General features: G+C 41.3%; 1 protein-coding gene across 6 annotated transcripts in view; it reads right to left on the minus strand.

Annotated features, from left to right (window-relative positions):
* Nucleotides 1-25,179, minus strand: part of NCAM1 (neural cell adhesion molecule 1) — a 319,807-nt gene extending 294,628 nt beyond the window's left edge. For 2 of the 6 annotated variants that reach the window (XM_033860451.2, XM_073807901.1), the window contains exon 1: nt 24,854-25,170. In XM_033860451.2, coding sequence (XP_033716342.1) covers nt 24,854-24,905 — 52 coding nt within the window. In that variant the 5' untranslated portion in view covers nt 24,906-25,170. 6 annotated transcript variants of the gene reach the window in all.
* Nucleotides 25,180-27,417: the final 2,238 nt, after the last annotated feature.

A 27,417-nucleotide genomic window follows, 5' to 3' on the forward strand; every position in this document is an offset into this window, starting at 1 on the left:
GGTATATTTGTAGGTTGGGGGAGTGAATTTTCATCTGAGGGTTTCTATTTCCTCTGTCAAATAAGTATAAGAGGAAAGGTCATCTGCTGAGAGTGATGGGTGGGGGAGGAGTGAGAATATGGTTAAAGTCTAGATAGGGCCCATCTTAGATGGGGGCCAAGCTGAAAGCCAGGGAACGAGCTGGGAGCGTCACTCACTGAGCCACATGAGAGATGACAGTGACCTAATCAGTCAGATGGTGGCAGTGGGGATGCAGATAAATATATGGATTACAGAGATGTTATGGGATTAGAATCATCAAGAATTGTTGATTCGTAAATTATAGGAAATAAGAGGAACTTGTCTACATATCATGTAGAAGATGGAAGAAAGGTTCCCCTGCGTGGAGGCCACTTTGTCTGCGAAAGGGAATCATAACACTTGCTTCACATATGGCCCCTGGAGTGAAAACACATGTAAAGAAGGTAGTCTAGTACTTAAGGAAATGCACAGCAAATGGTAGCTGGCAGAATTAGTTTGCTCTTATAGCAGAATACTTTGAACAGAATAAGCACTCACACTGGTTGAATGATGACTGATTGAATGAATGAACAAATGAATAAGGATGAGTGCAAACAAAAGTAGAATGAATATTTCCCCTTCTGCTTCTACCCTGCCTAACTTTACAATAAAGATCACAAAATACTAAGTGGATAGTTGACAACAGGAAGCACTTTTATTAAGGTATAATAACTGTGAGGACTTAACTAGTTCTTATCTTTATGGATACATACTGAAATACAGATAAAATGTTATAATATTTGGGATTTCCATTAAGTATGGGATGGGAAGGAAGAGTAGGAAGTACAAAGGAAATAAAGTAGGACTTAAGTTGATAATTATTAAATTTTCGTGATGGGTATATGGGAATCATATTAGTCAAATTTTGTGTTTGATTGAAAAGTACGTGGTAATTGTTTTTGTTTCTGTTTTTCCCCTCAATCACAACAAAGTTAATCCACAACCTCTGGCAGAACACAAAGTCATAAGACATTTAATTGCCATGCGGAAAAAATTATATTCAAATCTTCTGGATCACCAATGAGGATATGACAGTTATTAGAGAGTGGTTTTGTTATTCTTTATCTATTTCATGGAACGGGGGTAAGGCTTTTTTCATAAAATAGGTTTGAAGTATAGATTAGTATTTTAAAAACTGAATCACCTTATTGCTCCTTTACTTCGTTCAATCCCGTCCATCTCCCTGCTTTGGGTTTGACGAAATACGTATGTGATGCTTCTCACTCATCTTAATGCCTAGACACACACTTACTGAGATGCCTGCTTCCAGCTCTCCTCCACTGTGTGCCACTCCTCGTCTCAACGTAGGGCCTTACCCACCCTCCTTGCTCTACATGTTTGCTCTGCCTGGCACCCCCGACCTGCCCCTGTGCCTGGCCACTTCCTCCCCATACTTCAGGTCTCATCATTAATTTCACGCTCCCCGAATGCCTTCCTGGACCCTGAGACTGTGTTGAGTGCCCTTCTTATGTTCTTGGAGCGTCAGTGTTCATGCTAATGGTTGTTCTCTCCTAAACGCTCCTTACCAAAAGGGGGCTCAAGCACTGTGATCTAGAGGACAGCTGTAGTCCTTCCACCAACATCTCTCAGTTCTCTATGAAAACTTAAATCCATCTCCTCCGCTCCAGCCCCTCTGCCAGTGCCTGCACCACCCATGAGTCACACCACCATCCCCTACCTAAACTTTTTCAAGGGCTTCTCAATGCCGCCTTCCTTAGTTCATGCCCCATTTTTCTTTCCTTTTGCTTTTTTTGTTTGTTTGTTTTTGCGGTACGCGGACCTCTCACTGTTGTGGCCTCTCCCGTTGCGGAGCACAGGCTTCGGACACGCAGGCTCAGCGGCCATGGCTCATGGGCCCAGCCACTCCGTGGCATGTGGGATCCTCCCGGACCAGGGCACGAACCCGCGTCCCCTGCACTGGCAGGTGGTCTCTCAGCCACTGCGCCAACAGGGAAGCCCTTCCTTTTGCTTTTACTATAATAAATACATAACATAAAACTTGTCATTTTAATCATTTTAAGTGATGCATTAATTATATACATAATGTTATGCAACCATCACCACTATCTATGTCTGAAATGTTTTCATCACCCCAAACAGAACATCTGTACCTATTAGACAATAACTACCCCTACCCCGAGCCTCTGTAATCTATTTTCTGCCAGGGACAGGGACTGTCTCTCTCTGTGGATTTGCCTGTTCTAGAAATGTCATGGAAGTGGAATCATACAATATTTGTCCTTTTGTGTCTGGTTTATTTCACTCAGCAAAATGTTTTCAAGGTTCATCCATGTTGTAGCATATATCAGAACTTCACTACTTTTCATGGCTAATATTCCACTGTACATATACACCACATTGTGTTTATCCATTCATCTGTTGATGGACACTGGGCTGTTTTCCACTTTTTAGCTATTGTGAATAGTGTTGCTGTGAATGTTGGCATAGAAGTATCTGTTTGAGTTCTTGTTTTCAATTCTTTTGGGTTTACTCCTAGTCGTAGAATTGCTGGGTCATACGGTAATTCTGTGTTTAGCCTTTTGAGAAATTCCCCTTTTGATAAACATAAAACTCTCACACCTACCTCAAGACCATGTTATGCTGCTTCCCTATCCCCCACGTGAACTCTCTCCCTTGAGAACCATGTATCTCTAGAGAACATGCAAGAGGCTTGGCCCAGCTGGCAAGACTGTCCACAGTTGGCCTCTTGTCTCCCTTTGCCGTCTCATCGTCTTCCTCTCCTTGGTCTAACCCTGGTGAATCCGTGTGACTTTCAGAGGCTACGCCTCCATGCCCTCTCCTTCTCTTCCTTCACCTACTCTCTTGGAAGAAACTGTCCAAGTCTCCTTCCTCGATCTGCTTGGGTCTCCCACAGCACCATCTCTGCACCAAGAGGGCAAAAATTACCACCACTCTGAATTGTTCAAGAGGAGAAAATCCATATTGGCCTCTCTCAGCTCACAGACGCTGCCATCAGCCAAGCCTACATCGTATAAAAGCTCAAGGAAGTCTGGAAACAAAACTTTACTGGCATAAAATTTCAAGGTCAAACAGATGGCGGTGGGTTACCCAAAGGAAGTTTCATCTATTTAGTGTAATAAAATGCTAGCATAAATATGTGCTATTGATCTTTAATATGCTACTAAATACCATATTTAACATTTCATTTGACTGCTAATGTCTCAAGGAAGGGGATTATGTTTTTCTAATGTAAGCTTTTTTATTTTGAAATATGATACACAGAGAATAATGCATTGCATGAAAACATACGGCTTAATGAATTAATATAATTCAAATATAATTCAAAACTCAAGAAACCACCACCTAGTTCAAGACACAGAATGTTGTTAGACCCCCCAGAAGGCTTGCATGTGACCCTCCCCAATGACAACCCCTTCCCTTCAGGCAGTTATCTTTAAGGGGGTCTATATCTTTAAAAAATAAAGAGCTCCATCCTAGTCAGGCAACTGAAAGCTTATGAAAGAATAAAGCAATGTTCAAACTTTTATACCACGGAGTCTCATGCTATGTCATCAACAGATGTGTTGGGTGATGCTTAGTTTCATAGCTCTATATTTTATACCATCTTTTGTTTCATCTACCAAAATTAATTTTAATAAAATAACAAATTTCTCTTTGGCTTTCATAGATTCCACTGGGAAAAAAATCTCTGGTTCATTTGTTTCCCTCCAAATGACAGCATATGCCAGCTCTGTGTGTGTGTGTGTGTGTGTGTGTGTGTATCAGCTTTATTGAGATATAATTCACATATCATATAGTTAACCCAAATGGACTATACAATTCAATGTTTTTAGTATATTCACAGTTGTCCAACCATAATCACAATCTGTCTTATTTTAAAACATTTCATCACCCCTCCCCAAAAAAACCCATACACATCAGCAGTCACTTCCCGTTTCCCTCCAACCCTCCAGGCCTAGGCAGCCATGAATCTCTTTTCTATCTTCATGGATCTTCCTATCCTGGACATTTCAGATAAGTGGAATCATACAATATGTGGTCTTTTGTGTTTGGCTTCTTTCACTTGGTATAATGTTTTCAAGGCTCATTCACCTTATAGTACATATCAGTACTTCATCCTTTTTATTTCCGAGTAACACTACATTGTATGGATACACCACATTTTCTTTATCCATTTATCAGTAAATGGACATTCCCGTTGCTTCTAGTTTTTTAATGGTTCAGTGTTCTTTTTTTTAATCTCCCGATTTTATTTTTTTAATATTTATTTATTTGGCCACGCCAGGTGTCTTAGTTGCGTCAAGTGGGATCTTTAGCTGTGGCATGCGGGATCTTTAGTTGCAACATGCAAACTCTTAGTTGCAGCATGTGGGATCTAGTTCCCTGACCAGGGACTGAACCTGAGCCCCCCGCATTGGGAGTGCAGAGTCTTAGCCACTGGAGCACCAGGGAAGCCCCCAGTTGCTTCTATTTTTGACTATTATTAATAATGCTGCTATGAACCTTTGTGTACAAGTTTTGGTACAGACGTATGTATACACTTAGAAGAGTGAAACTGCTGGTTCATGCGGTAACTTTATTTAAGATCTGCCAGGTTACTTTCCAAAGGAGTTGCACCGTTTTACCTTCCCACCCGCAGTGTATGGTGGTTCCAATTTCTTCACGTCATTGCTAACATTGTTATTATGTCTTTAAGTATAGTTGATTGATTTACAGTATTATATTAGTTTCAAGGGTACAGCACAGTGATTCAGTATTTTTGCAGATTATATACCAGTATAGGTTATTGCAAGATAATGGCTATAATTCCCTGTGCTATATAATATATCTCTGTTGCTTATCTATTTTACACATAGTAGTTTGTATCTCTCAATCCCATACCCCTAATTTGTCCCTCTCCCCTTTGGTAACCAGAAGTTTGTTTTCTATGTCTGTGAGTCTGCTTCTGTTTTGCATATACAGTCATTTGTATTATATTTTAGATTCCACATATAAGTGATATCATGCGGTATTTGTCTTACTCTGTCTGACTTATTTCACTAGGCATAATATTGTCTAGGTCCATCCTAGTGAGGGTGAAGTAGTATCTCATTGTGGTTTTGATTTGCATTTCCCTGATGGCTAATGATGCCAAGTATATTTCCTGTGCCTATTGGCCACTTTTAGATTAGCTCTGGGTTTTCACAGATGCCTTTTATCAGACTGAGGGAGTCCTTCCTATTCCTAGTTTATTGAGTGCTTATATCATGAAGAGGTGTTACACTTTGTCAAATGCTTTTTCAGCCTCTACTGGTCCCACTTTTTCAAACTACATCTTGGCTCCTGACATTCTTTAGAATAACACCCCAAACACACACTAAATGTGTCTATGAAATATTCTGCATGAGCCCCAATTAAACACAATTTCCATATACATGAATATTGCAGGAAGCAATTCAAATAAAATAAATGGTATCATCAGAGGATCTGTGTTCAACTGTCAAATAACCAAATCTGTACAATATTAAAGAAGGCAATAAAAAGGACTTACACTGAAGCCAAATACACCAAAGGCAAGTAAAACCTGCGTACAACTTTTTAAATCAGTTAACCACCTGCTAATATTCAACAAAACCATTTAGAATAATAAGCTTTGTCTCTATGATTACACATAATCATTTTGTCAAAAGATGTGTACACAGATAATGGCACATTCCCTCCCTTGTAAAATTCAAAGTCTAATTGGGAACGCCATAGACTGTGCAGAATTTTTTTAAAGATGCTAAAAACAAGTAAAGGATACTAAACCAGCCTAAAGTAACAGACCTCCAAAATAACTAATGTACATGTCAAGGTTCTGGAAACTATACTGGCTCACGAGGCTGGTGCCAGCTAGAACTGAGTAGAATTAGGAGATCAGGAAAAGGCTTCAGGGAGATGTGTTTGACCAGGGAAGGAGAAAAACACAGATGAACTAAAAGTAGCTCACCTAATAATGAGATCTTACTAAGAGAAAGCCTCAATAACATTAAGAACATTTCTGCTGCTTATTCTCAGTGTTTATTTTTAACCAATGAGTCTGAAAATACAATGAAGCAAAGATGTCATTATTAAAATAATTTCAAAGAAATCACTTAAAATCAATTTGGGGGGCAAATTATATCTGCAAGGTGTTAACTAAATAACATATTTTCTCAAAAAAAATGCTACTACATAATTCAGTTAATTTTATACTATGTATCTCTACCCTACACCCCAACGCATAAACACTAAGATGCAGACGTTTTTTGGTTCATGTTTAATTCCCCTGAGATTTCCAATATTATAAATATTGCCAAAATCTCAATTTAACTCTTTTGGGATTCAGAACAAGTTCTTGGAAAATTACAGAGTCTACAGGGGCATCGGTTGCATCCGAGGAAGATGAGGCCTCTCCTCTTCACCCCAATGTTCAGGATCCTAACCCACTGGGATTGCACCACATGAAATGCAGTGGGCAAAAGGGACTCTTCTTCCACAAAACACAGCACTAATTCTCCAGCATTCAGCTTCTCCACTTGAATGGAATAAAAACCCTTTTGACAACAACAATTACAATCCCCCCATTTTTTTCTCAGGCACACTATTGGACTTCTTGGTGCATGCACAATGCAAATAAGGCAAGCTTCCTTTCACAGAGTGATTAATATGCAACGACAGCCTGCTTTTTTAGGAGGATGTGAAGAACCACCAACAAGCTTTTCTAAACCCAGAGGTTTCTACAATTATTTCCACTGTTTATTTTTAAACAGATTACACAATAACAATAACGCCAAGTGCTTTGGCTCTAATTTGCCAATATTTTGTAAACAATGACAATTTAGATTTTGAAACTTTTTGTATTATATTTAAGTCTATGGTCAACCATGGATGCCAATATATTAATTTTTTCCCCCAAATCTAGGAAACTCACTTGTGTGAAACAGGATTCAAGCTATACCTTCTTTTCAAGAAACAGCACTTCATTTTTTGTTGTTGTTTTTTTTGGGGTTTTTTTGTGTGTGTGTGGCACGCGGGCCTCTCACTGTTGTGGCCTCTCCTGTTGCGGAGCACAGGCTCCGGACACGCAGGCTCAGCGGCCATGGCTCACGGGCCCAGCCGCTCCGCGGCATGTGGGACCTTCCCGGACCAGGGCACGAACCCGTGTCCCCTGCATCGGCAGGCGGACTCTTAACCACTGCGCCACCAGGGAAGCCCAGCACTTCATTTTTAAATAGCAAGACCTGACTGGCATATACCTTTGGCAAACTCGTGATTTTAAAAATTTATTATAAATTCCAAAATAAGACTAAGAAATTACATTTTAATGGTAACCCATCTAACTTATATGTGTGTGCCTTTATAAAACTTATGATTTTTACAAACTATTGTTAAATTCAATATAAGGCTAAGGCTATGTTTTGATAGAAAATTAAATGGAATTTGTTCAATAAAACAATATCACAAAGAAAATGGAATCTACAGATTACATACATATGCACATTTAATCTCAAAATAATTTAGGAAGCATTTCTAATCACATGTTTCCTTGGTGACTTCTACCAAAGTTTCCAAGAAAATGCAAACTAGCAGATATAATATTAGACTTTCCTTACTAAAAATTTTACTTGTGTCTCTTTTTTGGGGGGGGTGGCCTATCTCCATCTACCTAGTCTCAGGAAGAGATTCCAATCATACAACTACTTGACTTTCCCGCCTAATATTTCAAACAAAAAAAATCATCAACAACTCAAATGTTTTGCTCTGGATATGAATTTTTCTATTCAATGTATTAAACGTCAAAATGTAAATTTGATTTTTATGTTCATTTTTTTAAAAACCTCTATAGTTAGAGTTTTAAGACACGATGTTATATATGGATGAGACTTTTGGCTTCAAACCGAATTTCAGTCAAAATATTTCAAAATTATATGTAGGTCAATACTAATTATGGCCTAAATCAAATCCATCTTCTTGCCAATAGACCCAAATCCCAGGGCATGTGATGACAGGACAAGAGGAGTTGATTGTGACACCTGCATATCATCAGTTTTCTTCTAGGATAGATAAGAGCATCATTTCAGGGACATCAGCAAGTCATTCAAGTTGTTTCCTTGTGAAGTTGGAGTGTCTAGCTAGTGCAAGTCCCTTACCTGCCCAGATTCTCCAGACATCACCAGATACGTAACCAACCCCATATTTACCACCACTATATTCACTGTAGGTTTACACTGTTTTCTTCTTTTGTACCTTTAAATTCCAAGTTAAGAAGTTTGTAGTTACAAAAGAAACAGACGAATTTATTTGTTCTAGTCTATAAGTAAATAAAAAGATGAAAGTGAAGACTAAATTAACAGTGGAACTCCTCATTTTAAATCTCTCCTGTTGAGTTAGTTAAAAGAGAATACAATTTTAAACCCACTCATTACAAACAAAAAGTTTAATATTTAGAAACTCATACCTACATTGTTAAAATAATTATACATACTTATAATTTATGTTTGCTGAAAATATACCGCACTAAACACTGATTGTTATGGTATTTAAATAATACAATGTAAATGCCCGAGGTTGTCTGTGATAGTTATTCTCTTAATATTGAACAGGGCAGCAAAAATATAACAGAGTAATATATCGATTTACCTCCCAGTGATTTCAAAATTGTCTGGTGTAAATATCTCTAGAAAACCAAATAATAAATGATTATCCAGGTTTCTTATTTAGATACAAAACTACTCTCCAATACCTAAATCAATTAATGTGTGAAATCTTTACCTTCTAAAAAATAATGCCTAATAATGGCTGTGAAGAACTATAAACCGTAAATATATTCTTTTATGAGAAGGGAGGAAGGGGAATGAACGGTCTGCATGACCAGTTATCTTAATTGAGCCTGACCAGTAATTTAAATTCTGATTCCAAAACCAATTTAGCTGAAAATGACCTCAAACTGTAATCAAGGGCAGTTAATGGACTCATTTTCAATCTCTTATCTTCAAAGAATATCACACAATGTCCCTTTTTTGCTTCATTATGACAGATGGTTTTCTTGGATGAAAGTTTTAAATTTTAAACATGTCATGAGTAACTTTAAGTTACATACACAAAAGGGAAAATCTGAGAAAGGAATAAATAACTCTCGGTTATCTTTTTTCTGACACTTCAAGGTTGTCTTTGGTGTCATTCCACAGGAATAAATACTACAAATGTAACCAAAAACAGTTCAGAAAGTAGTTTAGAATTTTTTACGAAACTACTGAATTCATTCATCTTAGACAAACTACACAGAACATAGTAGTTATTCCGTAAGTACTAAATTAAGTGAATGTTTCTGCTACCCAACAAGTCTGGGACACAGCCATTTGCAAATGTGTTCATGAAACTGCTCTTATTCTGGTTCGCAGCATCACTGCCAAGCCCATGTCTTTATATCCAAAAAAATGTGGGAGCTCAGGCCACCCTGGCATCTTCTGAGGGCTCCTTAGTTCAGAAAAGGTTCTTCAACAATCTGAGACAGGCCCTAACTCCCTGAATTGTCAACTCCCTTGAAGTTGCCTTAACATTCATCTTCTTAAGTCTTTGCCTTTGATGCACCCCTGGAGCCTTTACCTTTTCCTTTAAGAACTGTGCAAGCTTCTTCCAATCTCAAAAATTCCATACTAAACCATGTGAGATAAAAGATTTCAAAAATAGGCTTTGACTTGTACCAATTATGAACACTGAAAGAGACGGGTCACCCGAGGGTTCTCACAGTCTGCTCCAAAATTAAAACTCACAATTCCTCTCTTACCACACGCCTTCTCACACCACTAACTTCAACCCAACACACACACACATGCACACACACACACACACACACACACACACATACACACACACATACCCCATAGGAGGGTTGCAGCCATTTATCTTATCTCCCATCCTGCACTCTTCCTCACGCCAGTAAAAGACTGCATTTTTATTAATGGAGAGTTAAATCACAGGGACTTTGCTCTTGGGGATACCAGGCATTGTTGAGGGCAGAATGCCCCACTGCAAACTGGAGGATTAAATGAAATCTTGACAACTGAATAAAATACCCCCAAACCATTTCTCCCACTCAGCTTAGAGAAAAAGAACAGTCAGAAGACTTATACCCTATAATTTGCAAAATGTTGGATTCTCTTCAGCTGATCAGCACAAGACAAAACGCAGGTACTAATGAGTGGATGCAGACGTCCCCCACCCAAGGGACCAGATCTCTGCAGAATCACTCTGCGGTGAAGCCCACCCACATGGAGCTTCCCCACAGCTTTTCAGTGTCTCACCCTTAATTACCCATAGACAGCCCAGGACCATTAGAATTTCAGAAATGAAGTGAGACAATATGAAACACAGCAGAGATACTAAACCCAACAATAAAGGGGAATTCAAAGGAAAAAGAGACAATACAGGAAGCAGGAAAATTTTCTAAAATACTCAGCAATATAAAGATTATTGCATCAAGAAACAAGACGAGGGTGCTACCAAAGAACATCAAGACCACATAAAAGCTCTTAGAAATTTTTACTATATGCTTATATAGTTATGTGTTTTATATGGTATATATGTCAGCTGAATATAAAATTCAATAGAAATATTGGCAAAAAACTGAGAAAACCTCCCAGAAAATAAGGGATGGGGCCTGGTGAGACAAAGAAATGAATAATAAGAGATAGAAGATAAGAAAAGTCAGATAATCAATCCAATTTCTGAATAAGAGTTCCAGAAAAAGAAATTAAAAAGATATGAAAATAGCAAATAAATGAGGTAGGACCATTTCTCTGCACTGAATGACATGAATTTCCAGGCTAAAATGGCCCACTGAGAATCTATCCCAATAAATGAAAACAGACCTACATCAAGGCACATCATAGTGAAATTTCAGAACACTATAAAGAAAAGATCCTAAAGTCTCTATAGGAGAAATAAACAAGTTTCATACAAATTATCAGGAATTAGAATGCACTGAATTTCACAAATGCAACACAGAAAGCTAGAAAACCTGGAGCAACACCTCCAAAACTCTCAGGGAAAACAATTTCCAATGTAGAGAATTATATATCAGGCAAATATAAATTAACTGCCACCAGCCTAGAAAACTTATAGTCTAGACTGAGAAAAAAGGGTTAGGTCTAGGATACGTGTCTGAGAGGAAGAAAAAAAATAACCATGTTTTAACATATTGAGAGGGGATATATACTTCAGTTTGAGAACTTGACCATGAATTAATGATGGGTATGTAGAAAACTAAGCTAAAGAAAACTGAGGCCATAATAAACTCCAAAAAAATCCAGAAAACTGTAGAAGGAATAAAATCATAGCATACATCAAGGCTCAGCTGTGAAAAATAGTTACTTGGTCATAATAATGTAAACATTAAATATTGGTTTAACCAAAAATAGAAAAATTGCTATATTGGGAGGCCAAGGTAAAGGAAGTAGGAGGTGGTGGGCAGTGCGTACAGGAAAAAGTCAATAAATAATACCTGAGACTGAAAATTAAGAAAGTATAAATATGGAGATAAAAAATGTGGAAACAGCTAAAGGAGTAGAACGTGGTTACTTTAGGGGAGTCAAAATCAATGGTTGGAGGGGTAAGAAGGAGTAGAAAGGGTTGGGGAAGGGGACTAATGATTTTTGTTACAAGTCTTATAAAACTGACTGGTTTTTTTGTTTTTTGTTTTTTGTTTTTGTGGTACGCGGGCCTCTCACTGTTGTGGCCTCTCCCGTTGAGGAGCACGGGCTCCGGACGCGCAGGCTCAGCGGCCATGGCTCACGGGCCCAGCCGCTCCGCGGCATGTGGGATCTTCCCGGACCGGGGCACGAACCCGTGTCCCCTGCGTCGGCAGGCGGACGCTCAACCACTGCGCTACCAGGGAAGCCCAAAACTGACTTTTTAAACATGGACATTTCATTCTGCTAAAAGTAAAAAACTCGAGAGAGAAGGGAGGCATGACAACCAATTAAGTCCAATTGCTTGACTAGGTAGGATCTTTAATCTCAAGATATATTTAGTATAACTTAGCAGAGAAGAAACAAGCTAGCTGACCCACCTTATCTTAATGGTAAATAAATAGCTATGGGCTTCAAGCCAAGCTGAGAAGCCAAACAGTATAACGAAGTCACTTTATAAGAATGAAATATGAAATCTCCTTTGTCCTAAATCCTTGGGGATTAGAATGTGTCATGAGTAGATTTTCCAGATGAGTAACACTAACTACATTGCCTCTTTCATTCCAACTTGCCATTGGTGAAGATAATGGTACCTACGTTTGTTTGATTTATTTTTCCAACTATATGGAAAAACAGTCTTAACTCCTTTAGCACCTAGTACAGAGCTGAACACTAAAGACACATGCTCAAGAACTGTGTCCATATAATTGTTGCCTGCTGCTTGAAAATGAGGTTTAGTCATAAATAGGCATTATTTATACTACACTGTGTTAGAGACATGCCCTTGGCATTTGTGTTGTATAGGGCTTCCTTTTAAGCCAAATACTAAATGGCTAGGACTGACATGTTTTTTTGTGTTCTTGAGTCTGATTCATAATTTTTCCATCCATTCAAAGTTACTACATCTTCTTACCATCAGTGTACCTGTACCTAGTGGTCATGTTTCATTTGATTCTAATCTGAATCTAGGAATCTTTATAAATGTGGCAGAATCTAGGAAATTAATTAAGAATATATGGGCTCTTTGTGAATAAAGGTTTAAGGGCTTTTAGGGCTTCCCTATGAGTCAAGTGTGTACAATTCAGTGCATGGGCTTTGGGGATGTGTATTTTGGCTATCCAGAGGCTGAATTCCTTCACTTCTTCACTCTTTCCCTTAATTCTTCATTCTTCATGTTCCAAAAAATAAAGGTTGCCAGACAAATGATTTCCATATTAATCAAGTATCACCAGTAGGTTCTTTATCAGCAACCATTACTTCAAATATTATGGCTCCACCATTGACAGATTTAACATTAACTCTATGCAAATAGAATCTATATAAACCAATCTGTGTTTTAAACTTCCACTTTTCTCAAAATCAAGATGACTTTGCTTTCCTGGAAGGTAAAGCAGCTAAGCAATCAGCCACAGCGTTTCCAACTCAGTTGCAACTCACGGTGAGTTCAATGCTGAACTCTCAGAGGATGAAAAATAAATGGAAAATTTGTGATTCTAATTATAATCAATATCTAAGTCCAGCACTAACTGTACACCCTTCACTGTGAACTTTAGCAGAAAGAAGGGAAATGGGGGAAAAATGACTGAGTTTACTATGTGCCAGACAGTTGTATAAATTACCTCATTTTGTCCTCACAACAGCCCTTTTAGGTGGGTATTATTATCCCTGTCTCACACATAAATAAACTGAGTGTTGGAGAGATTAAATTACTGGATCAAGGCCATGGACAGCAGGAGAGCCACCTTTCAAAATCAAGTTTGATATAAAAGACCTACAGAGAGCGCCCTAAAATATGCACTGCCGCTAAAACACCAAAAAGAGATGCTAAATTAAGAAAGGAAGATATTGGGGGGGGTGGGGAGGAAGGTCCAAGAGGGAGGGGATATATATTTATACATATAGCTGATTCACTTCGTTGTACAGGAGAAACTAACACAACATTGTAAAGCAACTATACCCCAATCTAAAAAAAAGGAAGATAATTTATAACTATAACTTAAATCAAAGTGTTTGTATTGAATTTAGATCTTCTCATGCTCAGGATAGCAGATCTTTAAGGTTTCCATTTGTGCCCTAAATCTAAACATCATACAGCAACTGCAGCTTAAGTGGTGATGGGCAGTCTCTCATGTGGACAGAATGGACACTTGCAGATGAAATATGAATAAAAGAACATTAGAAAAGTGGTCAATCTCAACCATTTCCACTCCTTTGCTGATCTGATCAAAGCAACGCATCCAATATGTGACAGGCAGAACAGACTTCAAAAGATTTTGCATGAAAAGTAATGACTAATGGGCATGGGATTTCTCTGGCAATAATAAAAATGTTTTGAAATTTTTTAAAAGGTAGGTGCATTGCCTCGCCAACCTCTTCTGGCTCTCTCCCTCAGTGTGCAGGTACCTGTGCCCAGATGGCCCTCAGCTTAAAGCCTTCCCAACGAACACCTCTTCTCCCCTTCATTTTGGTCAAGTGCCCGGGATATCAGCTCTTACTCAGTCTTTGATTCTAAGAACTTGAATTTCACCATCCAGCTGAAATTATTCTAAGATCACCACTCTCCTCCAAATCTAAAGATGCTACTCGAGTCTCATCCTCCTTATACTCTTACCCACCTCTTTTTTATTGCACTATTTGTTTTGCAATCTGAACATAAAGCTCATTAGAGAAAGCTCAGATAGTATAAAAATTAATCTTCTTCCAGTCTTAAGAAGTGAAAGAGATTTTTTAAAACAAAATTGGGATCATGCTTATAAATACTATTTGTTTCCAACTCTTCCACTTAACATTATCATCCTTCTCTTACCTAGGCATTCATACCACGAGGCTCTGGTTACCTTTTTTTGTTCAATATCACTTTCTAAATTATGGACAAGATACCATTCTAGATGCTACATAAACACAACAACATAAATACTTCAGGTGTGATAAAGACTCCACAATGTACGTGTTCTAATTCATGGTGTTTTTCTCTCCACCAAAAGAGGATAAAAATATAGACTACTACGACTCTCAGTCTTCTTGGTCTCCTTAGCTGGGCTTCCTTGCAAACACCCAAGTAATGTACCTCATCCACGCTAAATCCTTCCTTTACAACCTCCTTCAGAGCTCACTTACACTGAGAAGAGTTCCAATCTCTCCTGGTGCACAGGTAATCTTTATCCTGCCTCGACAATCTTAGCCACATTTCTGGCTTTAAATGCCACCTGGTATTCCCAGTTGTCTTTTCTTTCTCCACTAGACAGTAAGCTCTCTTGCTATCAAGGAATTGTACTTGAGAGTTTTGGGGTTTTGTTTTACATCTGCAGCTAACAGATTTCGGAGATGCTCAGTAAGTATTTTCACTGTCACTACTTCTCTTCTCGTTCTCCCCCAAAACCCATTAAATCTCTATCCTGTCCCTTCTCTGCACTACAGATAGTTTTACCTTTTCTCTAGTCCTATATTCCTCCATCTATGAGGATTAGCTTTCTAACTTTTTTGACCTGAGTCATAACATGATATATGTTTTCCATCACAACCGGGTCAACAAAAGTTTAACAAAACAATACCTACCCTCACTACATAAGACATACTCTCTTTTCTATTCTATTCCATTCCTTCTTTCTTCCTTTTATTCCTTCCTTCTTTTTAATGCTAGTGGAAGCCAACTGAATAGATTTCACCACCCACAACCTGCATACAAGTTAAGACACTAGGATGCCCAAATTTTTTCTAAAACCTAATGCGTATAAAACTGAGGTTATCCATCTTTCATCCAAGGTAACCCCTCTTCTCAATTCCCCGTCATACTGACAGTACCATGATTATTTCATTACCTTGGGTTTGTAGCTTAAAATTATTTCTCTCTCTCAGTCAGCTACCATTTTGGACCTAACATCTACCTCTTCTGGTTGATTTGTCATCTCCAACATGTCAGCTGTGTGTGTCCTTTTTATCCTTATCCAAAGCCATTACAAGTGTATCTGTTCTTTAAAATATATCGCAGTTGGATTTCTTTAACAAGCCCCTCTGATATATAGAATTTAATTTTTATAAGACTTTTCAGCTACGCGTCTATTAATAAAAGGTAGAGTTGTGAAGTGTTTTGGTTTGCAGTGCATTCACATACATTATTTTATTTGCTTCTCCTACTCAAATGAGGAAATTACAGTTCGAAGATATTAAGTGACTCACACAGATTCACTAGGCAGTTGGTGGCAGAGAGAAATCTTGAACCCAAATCTTTTTAATCTAAGCCCAACAGTTCATTTCCCCACATACACATCTTCCTACCCCATCAAGCAAAAGAATTTCATTAGACTTCACTGGCCTTCAAAGCGGCTTCAACTGGCTCTCCTATCTCCTGACCTCTGGGTCCTCCATCATCTAGCTGATTTTTCATAATGCAGCAAAAATCCTTTTACCAACTCATGATTTTGTCCAGCCACTATAGTGGCTGCTGCATAAAACCAAAACTCCCCTTAAGGACTGCAACGATCTCTATTGATTTGCTCCTACTTAATTCTCTGCGAATTCCTAGCTGGCAACAAACACACAGCCTAGCACAGCAGACGTTCAATTGCTGTAGTTGACTATACTCTTAAATATTTTTTTAAATGATTTCTCTTACATCTCCAGCAGCACCCTCTCCTTTGCGCAGCATTTAAAATTTTAATAAGATTTGTCCCAATATCCAATCTGCTTTCACTGCTCTTCAATACCAATAATCCTCTAGCTAGATGCTTCTCTTCCTACAGAGAGCTGGGTCCTTCCTCCTCTGATTTATCCTTATGTCCCCGGAGCTTCAGATCAAGTACTAGCTCTGCCACATCTTTTTCCAAACATTTAAACCAACCAAGACAATTTTTGCCTTTCCGAACAATTCTCACAATTATTACCCGTCTCCTTCCTTCTAGGCACTTATTCACATAGTACCTTTCAGGATTAAGTGTTTGAACAAAGTAAGTGGTTTCTCCCCAGCCATCTGAAAGCCTCTGCAGGCCTGGTATAACTTGCTTAAATGTATTTTGTTTTTCCCCTCAGCCTCCAGCACAGAACTCTGCACATCACATTCACAGCACACCTGTTTAATAAAGGTTTCAAATAAAACCTCCATGCAGGATGAACCTTTTAAAAGAAGGTATAGGTATATTGAGTACCTACAGCATATTACCTGTTTTACATATGTGATTTTATTTAAGCTCACCAAAATCCGTAAGGGAGGTGTCATTTTCTCCATTTTACACAGGGGAAGCGGGCTCAAAAGGGCAGCACCTTGCAGAATGTCAGTGACAGTGACCTCAACCTAGACCTGTCAGACTCCAAAGCTCTTGATACTGCCCTCCACCTACCACTGCCCCCCTCACTTCCATCAGATCGGTCAGCCCAGAAGCCAAGCAAATTCACATTTGCTTGGCTCGTATTCCAAGGCTATATGTATTCAAATTATCCTAACTTTAAAAAAGGAGGAAATTCAGCCAACGAATGTTGTTATAGTCCCAGCTTCACCTGTGTAAATCACTTACCCCTTCTTAGACTCAGTTTCTATTTCAAGACCTAACACAATCAGCCCTTAGAGAACTGGTTTTTCTCCTCAAGTCTGGCCACTTCAACAGTACCCAACACTGTTCCCCAAACGTGGCTGTATATATTCATATCTCCGTGTGTTGGTTCTGCTGAATCACCTCTTCTTCCTGTTCCATCCAGTGAAGGCAAACTGGTGCCCCACGCCCAGCTCAAGGGAGCCCCAAGCAGAGTTAATTGCTTCCTTCCTTGTGCTCCAATGGCATTTAATCCATGTCTCTATTTGTAAGTAGAGTATGTCTCTCCCCAACACTAGATGGTAAGCTCTAGAAGCAGAGGCATATCTTACTTGACTTCATAACCCAAAACTGAGCACAATTCCTGAAACTATTTGACCATCACAAGGTTTCAGGAAGGTTCACTGAATTAAGGAAGTCAGGAATATTTGTCGTGATTCAACCAATGTTTGTTAAGTAGTCAATCAACCATGCCTTAAAACGAGAAGAGCGTCTGTCCTTCCTACTTCACAGAGAGTTCTTTAAACGTTACCTGCTCACTCGCTCAACTACCCAAAGAAAGATTCCCCCCCCGATAATCTCTCATAGCACCCTTCTCCTTTCCTTAGTTTTTAATCAGAATATATAATTATAAAGATGTGTGTGAATTACTTTGCTAATGTCTATATTCCTCCACACTATTAGACTAGAAGCTCTACATAGGGATGATGTACGTTTAGGTAACAGGGATGATGTTATGTTTAGTCTACCACTGTATTCCTAGCACCCAACACCCAATAAGTGCTTGATAAATATTTACCGAATAAAAGATATGAAGATTAAAAGATATAATGCGTATCAAACACTCTGTGAATTGTACAGTGATGATTAAGACACACTTACTGGGATTATATATTCAGTTTATTCCCTCTTTGATAGCTAAACCTTCAGTCTCTTCTCCAGTATCATATGCCTTTAGCTGGCAAACCTCTTCCTGCCTCACCAATAGGGCACTTATGTTTGACTCATTTGAATAATAATATCAATTACCTTATTTTATTCCAGTTTGTAATTTACAAAAAATATCAGCAGTGAGACATATTAAATCACCTCAGATCTCACCTAAGATATTCTATAAAATAAAGGTCAAATAGCTTTTTCTTTTCAAAAATAACTTTGATTTTGATACATGGTTCTAATGTTCAAAGCAGCACACAACATTTACAAGGTACATGTTTAACACATTGGAACAATTAGCTTGTATTCTCAAGCGAGTGGGCCCAAGGAGACCAACACAGTTGCTATGGCAGGTCAGAAGTTTGCATGGGTTCCTCCGTTACACAGGGTCCTTCCAAGGCTCTGGGGGAGATGGGGACCTGATGACCTGTTCTAACGGTCGAAAGCAAGAGAGTACTGAATTTTCCTTAAAAAGGGCATTCAAAATTGTAGACCTTTTGGCCCCCATGAGACCCAGATGCATCCCTGTGCTAACGGCTTTCAACCTCATAAGGAGACCCTTTTCTCTCTGAAGTATTCATAAACCAACAAGACACGCAGGCATATTTAAAAACAGATTAAAAAAAAATCTAGTTCTCATCTTTGAAGTAGAGTTCCTATTACATTCTTCTTAAAGTCTGTCTAAAACAAGACCATTATGTCTGAATAATTATTTTTTCTAGACCCATATACATCCCTTTTTCTCCTTAATAAGCACAGCTCATGTGCATTCGAAAATATTCACAAGATCTCTACCAAGTAGGTGCTACGAATTTTCCCATTTCACAGAAGAGGAAACAAACTTAGAGAAGGGAACTGACTTGCCCAGGATCAAAGAGCTAATAAAGGGTCTGTATGCCTGGGATTTCACCCTAGGGCCCTAGGCCGCTGGCCACACTTAATCTCTAGGCTCTCTTACTCACAGGGTTCCTTGACAGCAGAAATTAGGTCATCACGGTGCTTTGTAATTCCCCACAGAGCTGATGATAAAAAGCTGGCACTCAACATATTTGATGAAGTATTTAAGAGAATACCTATTGTAACCCAATCTCCAACAGTGTGATACCACTATGAATATTCCTAAATGGTGAGGTAATCAGATCTCTCAGGAATGATACAGGATGGAAAACAGGGCCAGATGTTGCCAGGGTTTGCAGCTCCAAATCAAAACTACTCAGGGAGAGTATCCAGTGGAATACAAGTTGTACAGAGGCCTTTCAAGTCATACCAGTGAGGCAATCTTTGAATTGAAAGGCAAGCATATTTACATATATCTGAGAGAAAACGAATGCCTAACAGGTTTATTAAAATCTTTTTTTAAATCAAAAACACACATACACAACATAGACCAAATGTCTTGTCCTTCTAGTATAGTTCTCTTTGAGTGATTGCCTGGAAGCTAAATTAATCCCGCAGGAAGGGAAAAGTGTGTCTACCTAACTGAAAACAGTGAACTCAGTGGCTGCATGCAGACGTGGCCTAACAGTGTGATACAATGAAAGTGCCCGAAAAGCCGCCATTTGGCACCCAGGACAACATCAAAAGGCAAGGCCCCTAATGAGGATCTTCAGCCAAGAGACAGCATTTCAACACCGTGAAATAAAAGAGTGTAATGGCACCACTGGCAACGCCAAATAATTTATGTCCCTCTACATCAGCAAATGGTCTATAAAGTTTGGCACCAAGAGGTAATAACAAAAAGGGCTAGAGTTGACGTGCCTCTGACCTTCAGATTGACTTCGGCATTGCACTGCTCTACAGCAGTAAGTACATCTACCTGGATAATAGTTTCACTACATGTTTTTTTCATATGGAAAACTTGGGATCTCACAGAGACCTATTCACTAGGACTCGGAGAAGTCCTTGGGCATTCGCTCTTCCTAAGAGGCTGTCTCTGACAATATTGCTCAGAGACTCACCATTTGAAGAGATGTATAAAATTCTCCTCTGAATCGTATTATTTCTTCCTTTTTGACTAAAGGAATCTTAACCTTTAGTCTTCTTGATTCAAAGCTCAAAGAGCTATTATCATTACATGGCCTGTTGAGTCATGTTTTCAATTTCGTTTAATTTGTAACTCATTTTTAAGACTGGAAAAATGCTGCGTATAATTTCCTGTCACTTCTTTTAATGTTCCCAAAGTTTCTTAGCCTATATATCCGTTAGGTGACTAAACCGAAGAATCATCAGTTATGGAATTTACATTAAAATATTTATATTGACAGCATAAGACATGTGTGTACTCGGAAGCTCAATACTTAAATAGTGCAGGAGAGCCTTTTTAAAATGCCTTTGTCTCCTCCCAGGGTGATGGTTCCCAGACGACTGACGGGGGCAGGTGCCAGTCCCTTCTCTCCCCTCCCTGTCGATTGGTTCTGCTCTCCAGCACCACAAACCCGAGATCAGCAGGGAAAGTTCAAACCGTTCTTTAGCAACAGGTAGTCGATCACTTATTTTCCACCAAGACAGGAAGAACTGTCTGTAAAATATCTTTGGAGGTCTGCCAGCAGCACTGAAGTCCCTTTCAGTCTGGAAAGCAGCCCCAGTTCTGTAACTCTGAAGACCATAAACGTGCGGAATTCATCAAACTAATATTAAATAGAGGCTTTGTCGCCTTAAAAATTCAGTGCTTGGATCAGAAATTCCAAAGCCTGTATTTCAAGCAGTGTAAAGTTTACAAGATGCTGTCTGTAATTTACAAAACTGAGTTCTGCAGCAAATAAAAACGTCTGTCATGTCTAAAGATTAGTATTTGAATGATGAAATGGTGCTATTTTGAAAGGCAATTAAGATGTTGTTCCCTATTAAGAAAAAATATAGATTACTTACATTAAATGACATATTACCTATTTGAGGAAATCAATTAATGATAAATGTATTCCAAAGTAAAGCACTTATGCAAAACTCAGAATTCGGGGTTCCAGTGACTAATTTTTCTCTCTTCCTGCTGCCTTGACTAAGCACCTACAGTCCTTGCAAACAGCATACCCACACCATAATTTTTTTTTGGCAAACAATTAGTGCCTTAATTCTTGAACTATCAAGCTCGAGAAACAGTAACCACTTAAATCAACAAACCCTTAGTTTAATCAATCAGCATAGAGACTTGGATGAACCTCCTTTATTAAACATGCATGTGTCCTGCTGTTTTCTGCTATTTTAATATTATTTTTTAAAAAACAGACCCTGGGTAAATGTATCTGGAAAGAAATCATCAAGTTCAGTGTGTTGGGGGAAGACAGGGGGAGCTTCTTGAAAACTGACTCTAAAAAACAATGTTAAGTGTTAGACTAATGAAAACTTAGCCCCAGTTGGCAGATCTTTAGAATCTTTGTAGTGGGAATAGCAACTCAAGAGCTATTAAACACGTGACAGGCCAAGCATCCACAATGTCTGGATTTTATTCTCTTTTCATTTAATTCTGTTGAATTTTAAATAAAGTTTAGGTTATTTTCAATATTTTAAAATATGCTAATAGTTGTTGAAAGAAAATTAACTTTTCGGTTTTTGGACAGAGTTGTAAAAGGTTTCCCACATTCTTAAATATGGCTTTATTACATTCCGTTAAATTTTGTTCAGAAAGATACATTACTGATATTAAAATGAAAACCAGTGAAAAAATATAGCTCACCATAACTGTATTCATTGCGAACTCCGCTGAAACATACCTTAATTCGTTTAGTAAATGATATTATATATACTATAAATACAGTGCAAGCTAGCTTTTGGGTAGCAAATGTGTTCTTTGTTCTTAATCTGGTGCTACTTGTTAGAAAAGCAGTCCTGATCACTCCTTGACTCTTCCAAGTTAAACTGGCAGAGAGGATTATAAAATTATCAAATAAACGTATGACTTAACAACCATTCCAGATCATTCAATCAAACGATTTTTCCACAAAACATCTAAAACTGCAGTTAGAATAAACTCAAATTTGCTGTGTAATTCCACAACGTTTCACTTTATTCCTAAGGAGCAGAAGACACCAAAATGACAAAGGGGCAGCAGACCTGATTCCTTTGGTATATTAAGGTGAGCACACCTTACATCTAAATTTTCATGTGAGCCCAGTGGAGCAGAGACTGAGCAACCATTGTCCCTGGAGACAACAGAACACTGCAGGCCAAACAACAACAACAACAACAAAACGTATGTGTGTGTGTTTTCGTTTTTATTTTCGTCCTGATCCTTTGACTTGAACTCTACATTTTTTTAAGCTATGGTAAAAACAATACTTTAATGGAAAATTATTTCTCTTTGGAAAACCACTCAACTTCTTTCTTTTGTTAAGCAACCTTGTATGTGTTTCCCGTTCTGCCTTCTTCCCATCCTCACGTTACTAGGGCCAGGAACGAGGACGCTTTCCTTCCAGAGAACACCGGTCAGAATGCCACCCTTGCCTGGGCAGCCTTGAATATCCAACCTGGAATTCCCTGGGGATCCCAACACCAAGAGTTACACACATCACGACGCTGGAAAGGACGTCTGGTCGATCCCCCCTAAAGGCCTACCAAAGATCAGGTCTCTACCGTTACGCCCCCATCTAGAAGAGGGGACATCCCAGACACACACCGCCGCGTGCAGTGCGGGGAAATCGCGCCCGGGAATCCCACGGACACGATGGGAAAGGAGGGCATGCCCGGGCGGGGGGCGGGATGCTGACCCGGGGACGGCCGGTACAGAGCGAGAAGCCAGCTGGGGTTGGCCGACGCCCCCTCCCCCTCCCCTCCCCCTCCCCCTCCCCCGCACGGGGTTCCTCACCACCCCTGCCAAGGCTCCGCCCCCGGCCCGCCCAGAGCTTCGCCCCCTGCCCACTGGTCAGCGCACGCGTGTCGGTGCGCCCAGCCTCTGCGCCCTCCCAGGCAGCACGCTCCGGTCTGGACGGTTCCGCGGGCGTGTGTGTGCCAGAGGGGCGGGAGGGATGCTCCAAGTCGGCGTGAAGGAGGCACGAGTGGGGAAGCACGGGCGGGCCAGACCAGGAGACCTCCCGGTAACCACCTAGACTCCATTTTATCTCCTCGGAAACTGGGCAGGCTGGGGACCCCGTCGCAGGGCGGGGTTCCTCCCGGCGTGGGGCGAGAGAGACCGTTACGCTGGAGCACCGGGAGACTGTCCTGGCAGCTCCCGGCCGCCACCCGCGCCGAAATAAAAGCCTCTCGCGGCTTCCCGCCCAGCCAGCCTCTCTCTGATTGGTCGCCATGGGAGGGACCCGAGTTAGCTGGAGGTGGCGGCGGAGCGCGGCTCTCGTGCCGCCCGGGGAGGGGTCGCGTTGGGTGCTCCCCGGCCCGCCCCGCGCGCTCCCCCACCCAGGTTCGGCCGTCTAGGGCAGCTCTAGCGGCAGCTGGCAGCGGCGGCCACAACACAGAGACCCCTCCGCCCGGCTTTCCTCGGGCGCTTCCCAGCACACGCCCCCCACCGAGAATGTCTGCCCACCCCACCCAGCTCTCTCCGGTTCCTGTTCCTTTTCTTCCCCCTCCCCGTCCGTCAGCTCCAAAACGCAAATCCTGGGGTGGGGCGGGGTGGGGTGGGGTGAGCAGCTGGAGGGAAGGGTGGGCACGCACTGAAGAATCTTCCAGGGAGGCCGGGATGGAAATACCCCAAATGAAATAAACCTCCCTCCCTGCCGCCAAGGTTTTATGGGCGGCGGCGCAGCCTCCGCCACCCGCGGCAGCATCACTACTGTCTTCCTCCCAGCTCCTATTGTTCGCACTTTGCCAGGGTCGGGAACCTCGCCCAAAGAAAGGAGACTGGGGCGAGGTGTTTCGGGCGGCTACCTGCCATTCTTCTCTCGCACCACGCAACATGGGGCTCGCGGTGCGTGTGAAGGCACACACGCGCACACACGCGCGCACACACACATCAGGCAGCCCCGATCACGCCCTCCTCGCCCTCCGCCCCTCCGCACTTCCTCCTGTCAAAACGCGGCGCTCGATCCTCCCATCCCTCTTGCTACGGGCCGAGAGCAGGCTTTGCAACTAACCAGATATTTGGCAAATGAAAAACTAACGTCATACCGACGGGGGTGCAACAACGGCCACACAGCCCTGAAATTCTGCCCATTTCGCCCCATTTTTCAAACCGTTATTCGGCCGGGGCGGGGGCTAAAGGCGCAAAGGCGGCGAGCCCCACTTTATTAGACCCAGGGAAATAACGATCGGGGGCGGCTGCCCCGGCCTTATTGTTCAGTCTTCGCGGAACCGGGGCTGACAAGCCCCTTCCCCACAGAACCCGAGCCTGTGCGGCTGCACCACCGAACCGCGGCCTCCCCCGCTCCGCCGCCCGCCACCCGCCTTCGGGGATGGAGCGCTGCCCATCGCCGGCGCGGCCGCAGCGTCCCGGGAGCGGGCTGCTCCGCTCCCAGCGCAGCGGGCACACAAAGTGGGAAGGGCGGGCGAGCTGGAGGGGCGCCTGGCGCTCTCTACGCGGGGAGGCTGCCCCAGTCCAGGCAGCCCGGGAGGGTTCGGGTGGGCAGCAAGGGCGACGCGCTCCTTCCTCAGCTCAACGAAAATGACCACTCTTAGCATTCCATGTAAAACCACCCCAAATAACAGCGTTCCTCGGGGGGAGGAGTTGGGGGAGGGTGCAATTAGCAAATCAAATTGCGAATATTAATTTTGAAAATGTACCTGCAGTTCCCAGGAAAAACAAAGTCCAGATGAAATCCTTAGTTTGCAGCATTGTAATGTGCTGGCCGGGAGGGATGTTCTTGCCGCGGTAAATTCTCTGCCCCCCCCTCCCTTGCAGCGAGTGTGGACGGCGGCAGAGCAACAGACCTAGGGGCAGACAATTGCCAGGCTGAGTATTATTATTTTTGCAGAATTGTTTCCTGCCAGCCGCTGCCGAGCTGCGTTCACGCGCTGATCGGAGAATGAGTGACAGTCCCAGCCTCAGCACATTCGCAACTCGGAGATCCTTGCGCTGGCCCGGGTTCGCTTTGATGGAACTGGGGATGGGAGCGGGGGGCGGGGGTGAGAACCTCACTGTGTCCTTCCACCACGCCGGCCACAAATAGTGCCGAACATCAAGGAGGTAAGAGAGACAGGGGAGGCAGCTGCGGCCGCCTGCAAAACCCGGCGTGGAACTGCCGGAGGAGTCGGGCTCTTTCACAGGCAGTCTTCCAGGCAGAACTGGGATTTCTTCTTTTCACACTTCTCGCCTGTGCCTCCGCGGTCCTTGCTGCCATCCAACCTTCCTTAATCAGGAAGGTAGGATACTTTAATAACTAGTAAATAATAAAAGTAAAATTTTGGGTTTGTGTAGGGTTTCAAAGTTGTCGAATCCTTCATTTAGATCCTAAGATCCTCGAATTATAAGGATAGCCTAGGACTTAGTTGTTTTAAGTGCAGGAAATTAGAAATTTGGAGAAGGAGGGGGATTGCTGTTGTTGGGTTTTGTTTGTTAATTTGTTTGTTTGTTTGTTTTATACTGGGTATGAAGTGTGCTCTCCCACAGAGAGGCAGCAGATCTCAGGGGAAGGAGGTGGGAAGCAACTTAAGTTAGAAGGAAAACGCAGATGTTTAGAAGGGATTTTCAGAAATAACTACAGGAAAATGTTTTCTTGTTTATAAATGCTGGAATCTGTGGCCTCTTTATAAAGATAACCAAGATTTTTTATGTAGGTTTTATGGTATAGGCACAATATTAAATAATATTTTCTTACAAGGGCATACAACCTCAATTCTTAAAGATTTTAATATAGAATATCACTGAGGTACCAACGCGAAGAGTTTCAATGAATCTTCCAGCTGTTATTTTAAACAGAAGAGGGTGGGGGAGCAAGGTGAAAATAAACATGTTTCAGCACCTGAGCAGGGTTTGAGTGTTTACGGAACAAAAGGTGAGGCAGAAAAAGGAGCTCACGGTGTCCTAGATGCTGGACTAGCCTGCTAGCCTAGCGCCGTGAAACCCTCCCAGAGGAAGGCTGCCTGTCTATGTTCAAAGCACCAATGCACCAACATCACCATGCACTCCATTTTTCTTTAAAGGTCAGACTCTCCACTGCTGTATCACTCTTTAAAAACCCATTCTCTGCTGGCTAGCCAGCCAGTTACTGGAGAGGCTGGCACCCCACCCCCTCCCCTCCTGTATACTAAACCCAGGTGGGCCAAACCAACAGGCTGAAATACAGGGGCCCCTGAAAAGTACTTCCTCCCCCAAATCTATCTTTCACAACATTTATTTTTGTAATATTTCCCTCATACCGACGATAAATAATTTTAAAATACAGAGAAGTAGAAAGAATCCCACAGATTCCAGAGATACCCACAGATTTTCTAAGTCTTCTGTGTATGCATATGATTTTTATCACTGACATAGTGTAGCAGCGCCTAACGTTTCATTATAAGCATTTTTCCAGTTTGTTAAAGAGTCCTTTGAAGTCTTTTATAGCCATGTAGTATTTCTTCATATTGAGGGCTCTTCAATGGTTTCTCCACTGTTGGATATTTAGATTGTTTCCAGAGTTTAATAATATCAGTAATGTTTTTTGAACATCTTTTAGTAAGTATTTATTGAACAACCACTGTATTTAGTCCTGTGCTGGGTACAGTGAATTATATAGTTGTTGTTGTTGTTTTTAATGGTTGCTGTATTTAGCATATTTGGCTTCAGACATGAGGTCCTGCTAACATGTAAAATTGCCACATTGGCCTGGTAAATGTAAGTGGGTAAATATATTAGACTCTTTCCTAAGGAAGAGGTTTTGATAGCAGGGAAAGATGGAGAGAACAGGCCTGAAGGGAAAGGGAAGAAAGTGAAGGTTGGGATACCCAACATAAATTTTTTCTATTTCTAATTTTACCAAGAGTGAGAGACACACCCTTCTCTGCAAACCTCCCTCCCTGTAGCCCCTATCCATAGAATTAAAAGATTCCTTGCTATTTTTCTCCCCAAATGTCCCTATTTTTAGTTTTTTAATGTAGGCAGGTGTGGAAATCCTATCTCACTTCAGCATGACTGGATCCCCCCCCAGCCCCTCCCTTCCCTGTGGGGCTGCTGCTCTCTGTTGTGATGATTCATTCTAGACCTCTGGTCCCCAGTCATTGCAGTCCACACTCCATGTATCTCTCCTGTGTTCTTTTAACAGGATCCGTCACTTGTGTCCAATTCGTCAGCTCTCCACTTGTCAGTGCCCACATCTGTGAGCTCTGGGTGTCAATCCTTTCCTGAACCTCACTTTGAAATGAGACAG

Source organism: Tursiops truncatus, chromosome 8, assembly GCF_011762595.2.
Source record: "Tursiops truncatus isolate mTurTru1 chromosome 8, mTurTru1.mat.Y, whole genome shotgun sequence".
NCBI lineage: Eukaryota > Metazoa > Chordata > Mammalia > Artiodactyla > Delphinidae > Tursiops > Tursiops truncatus.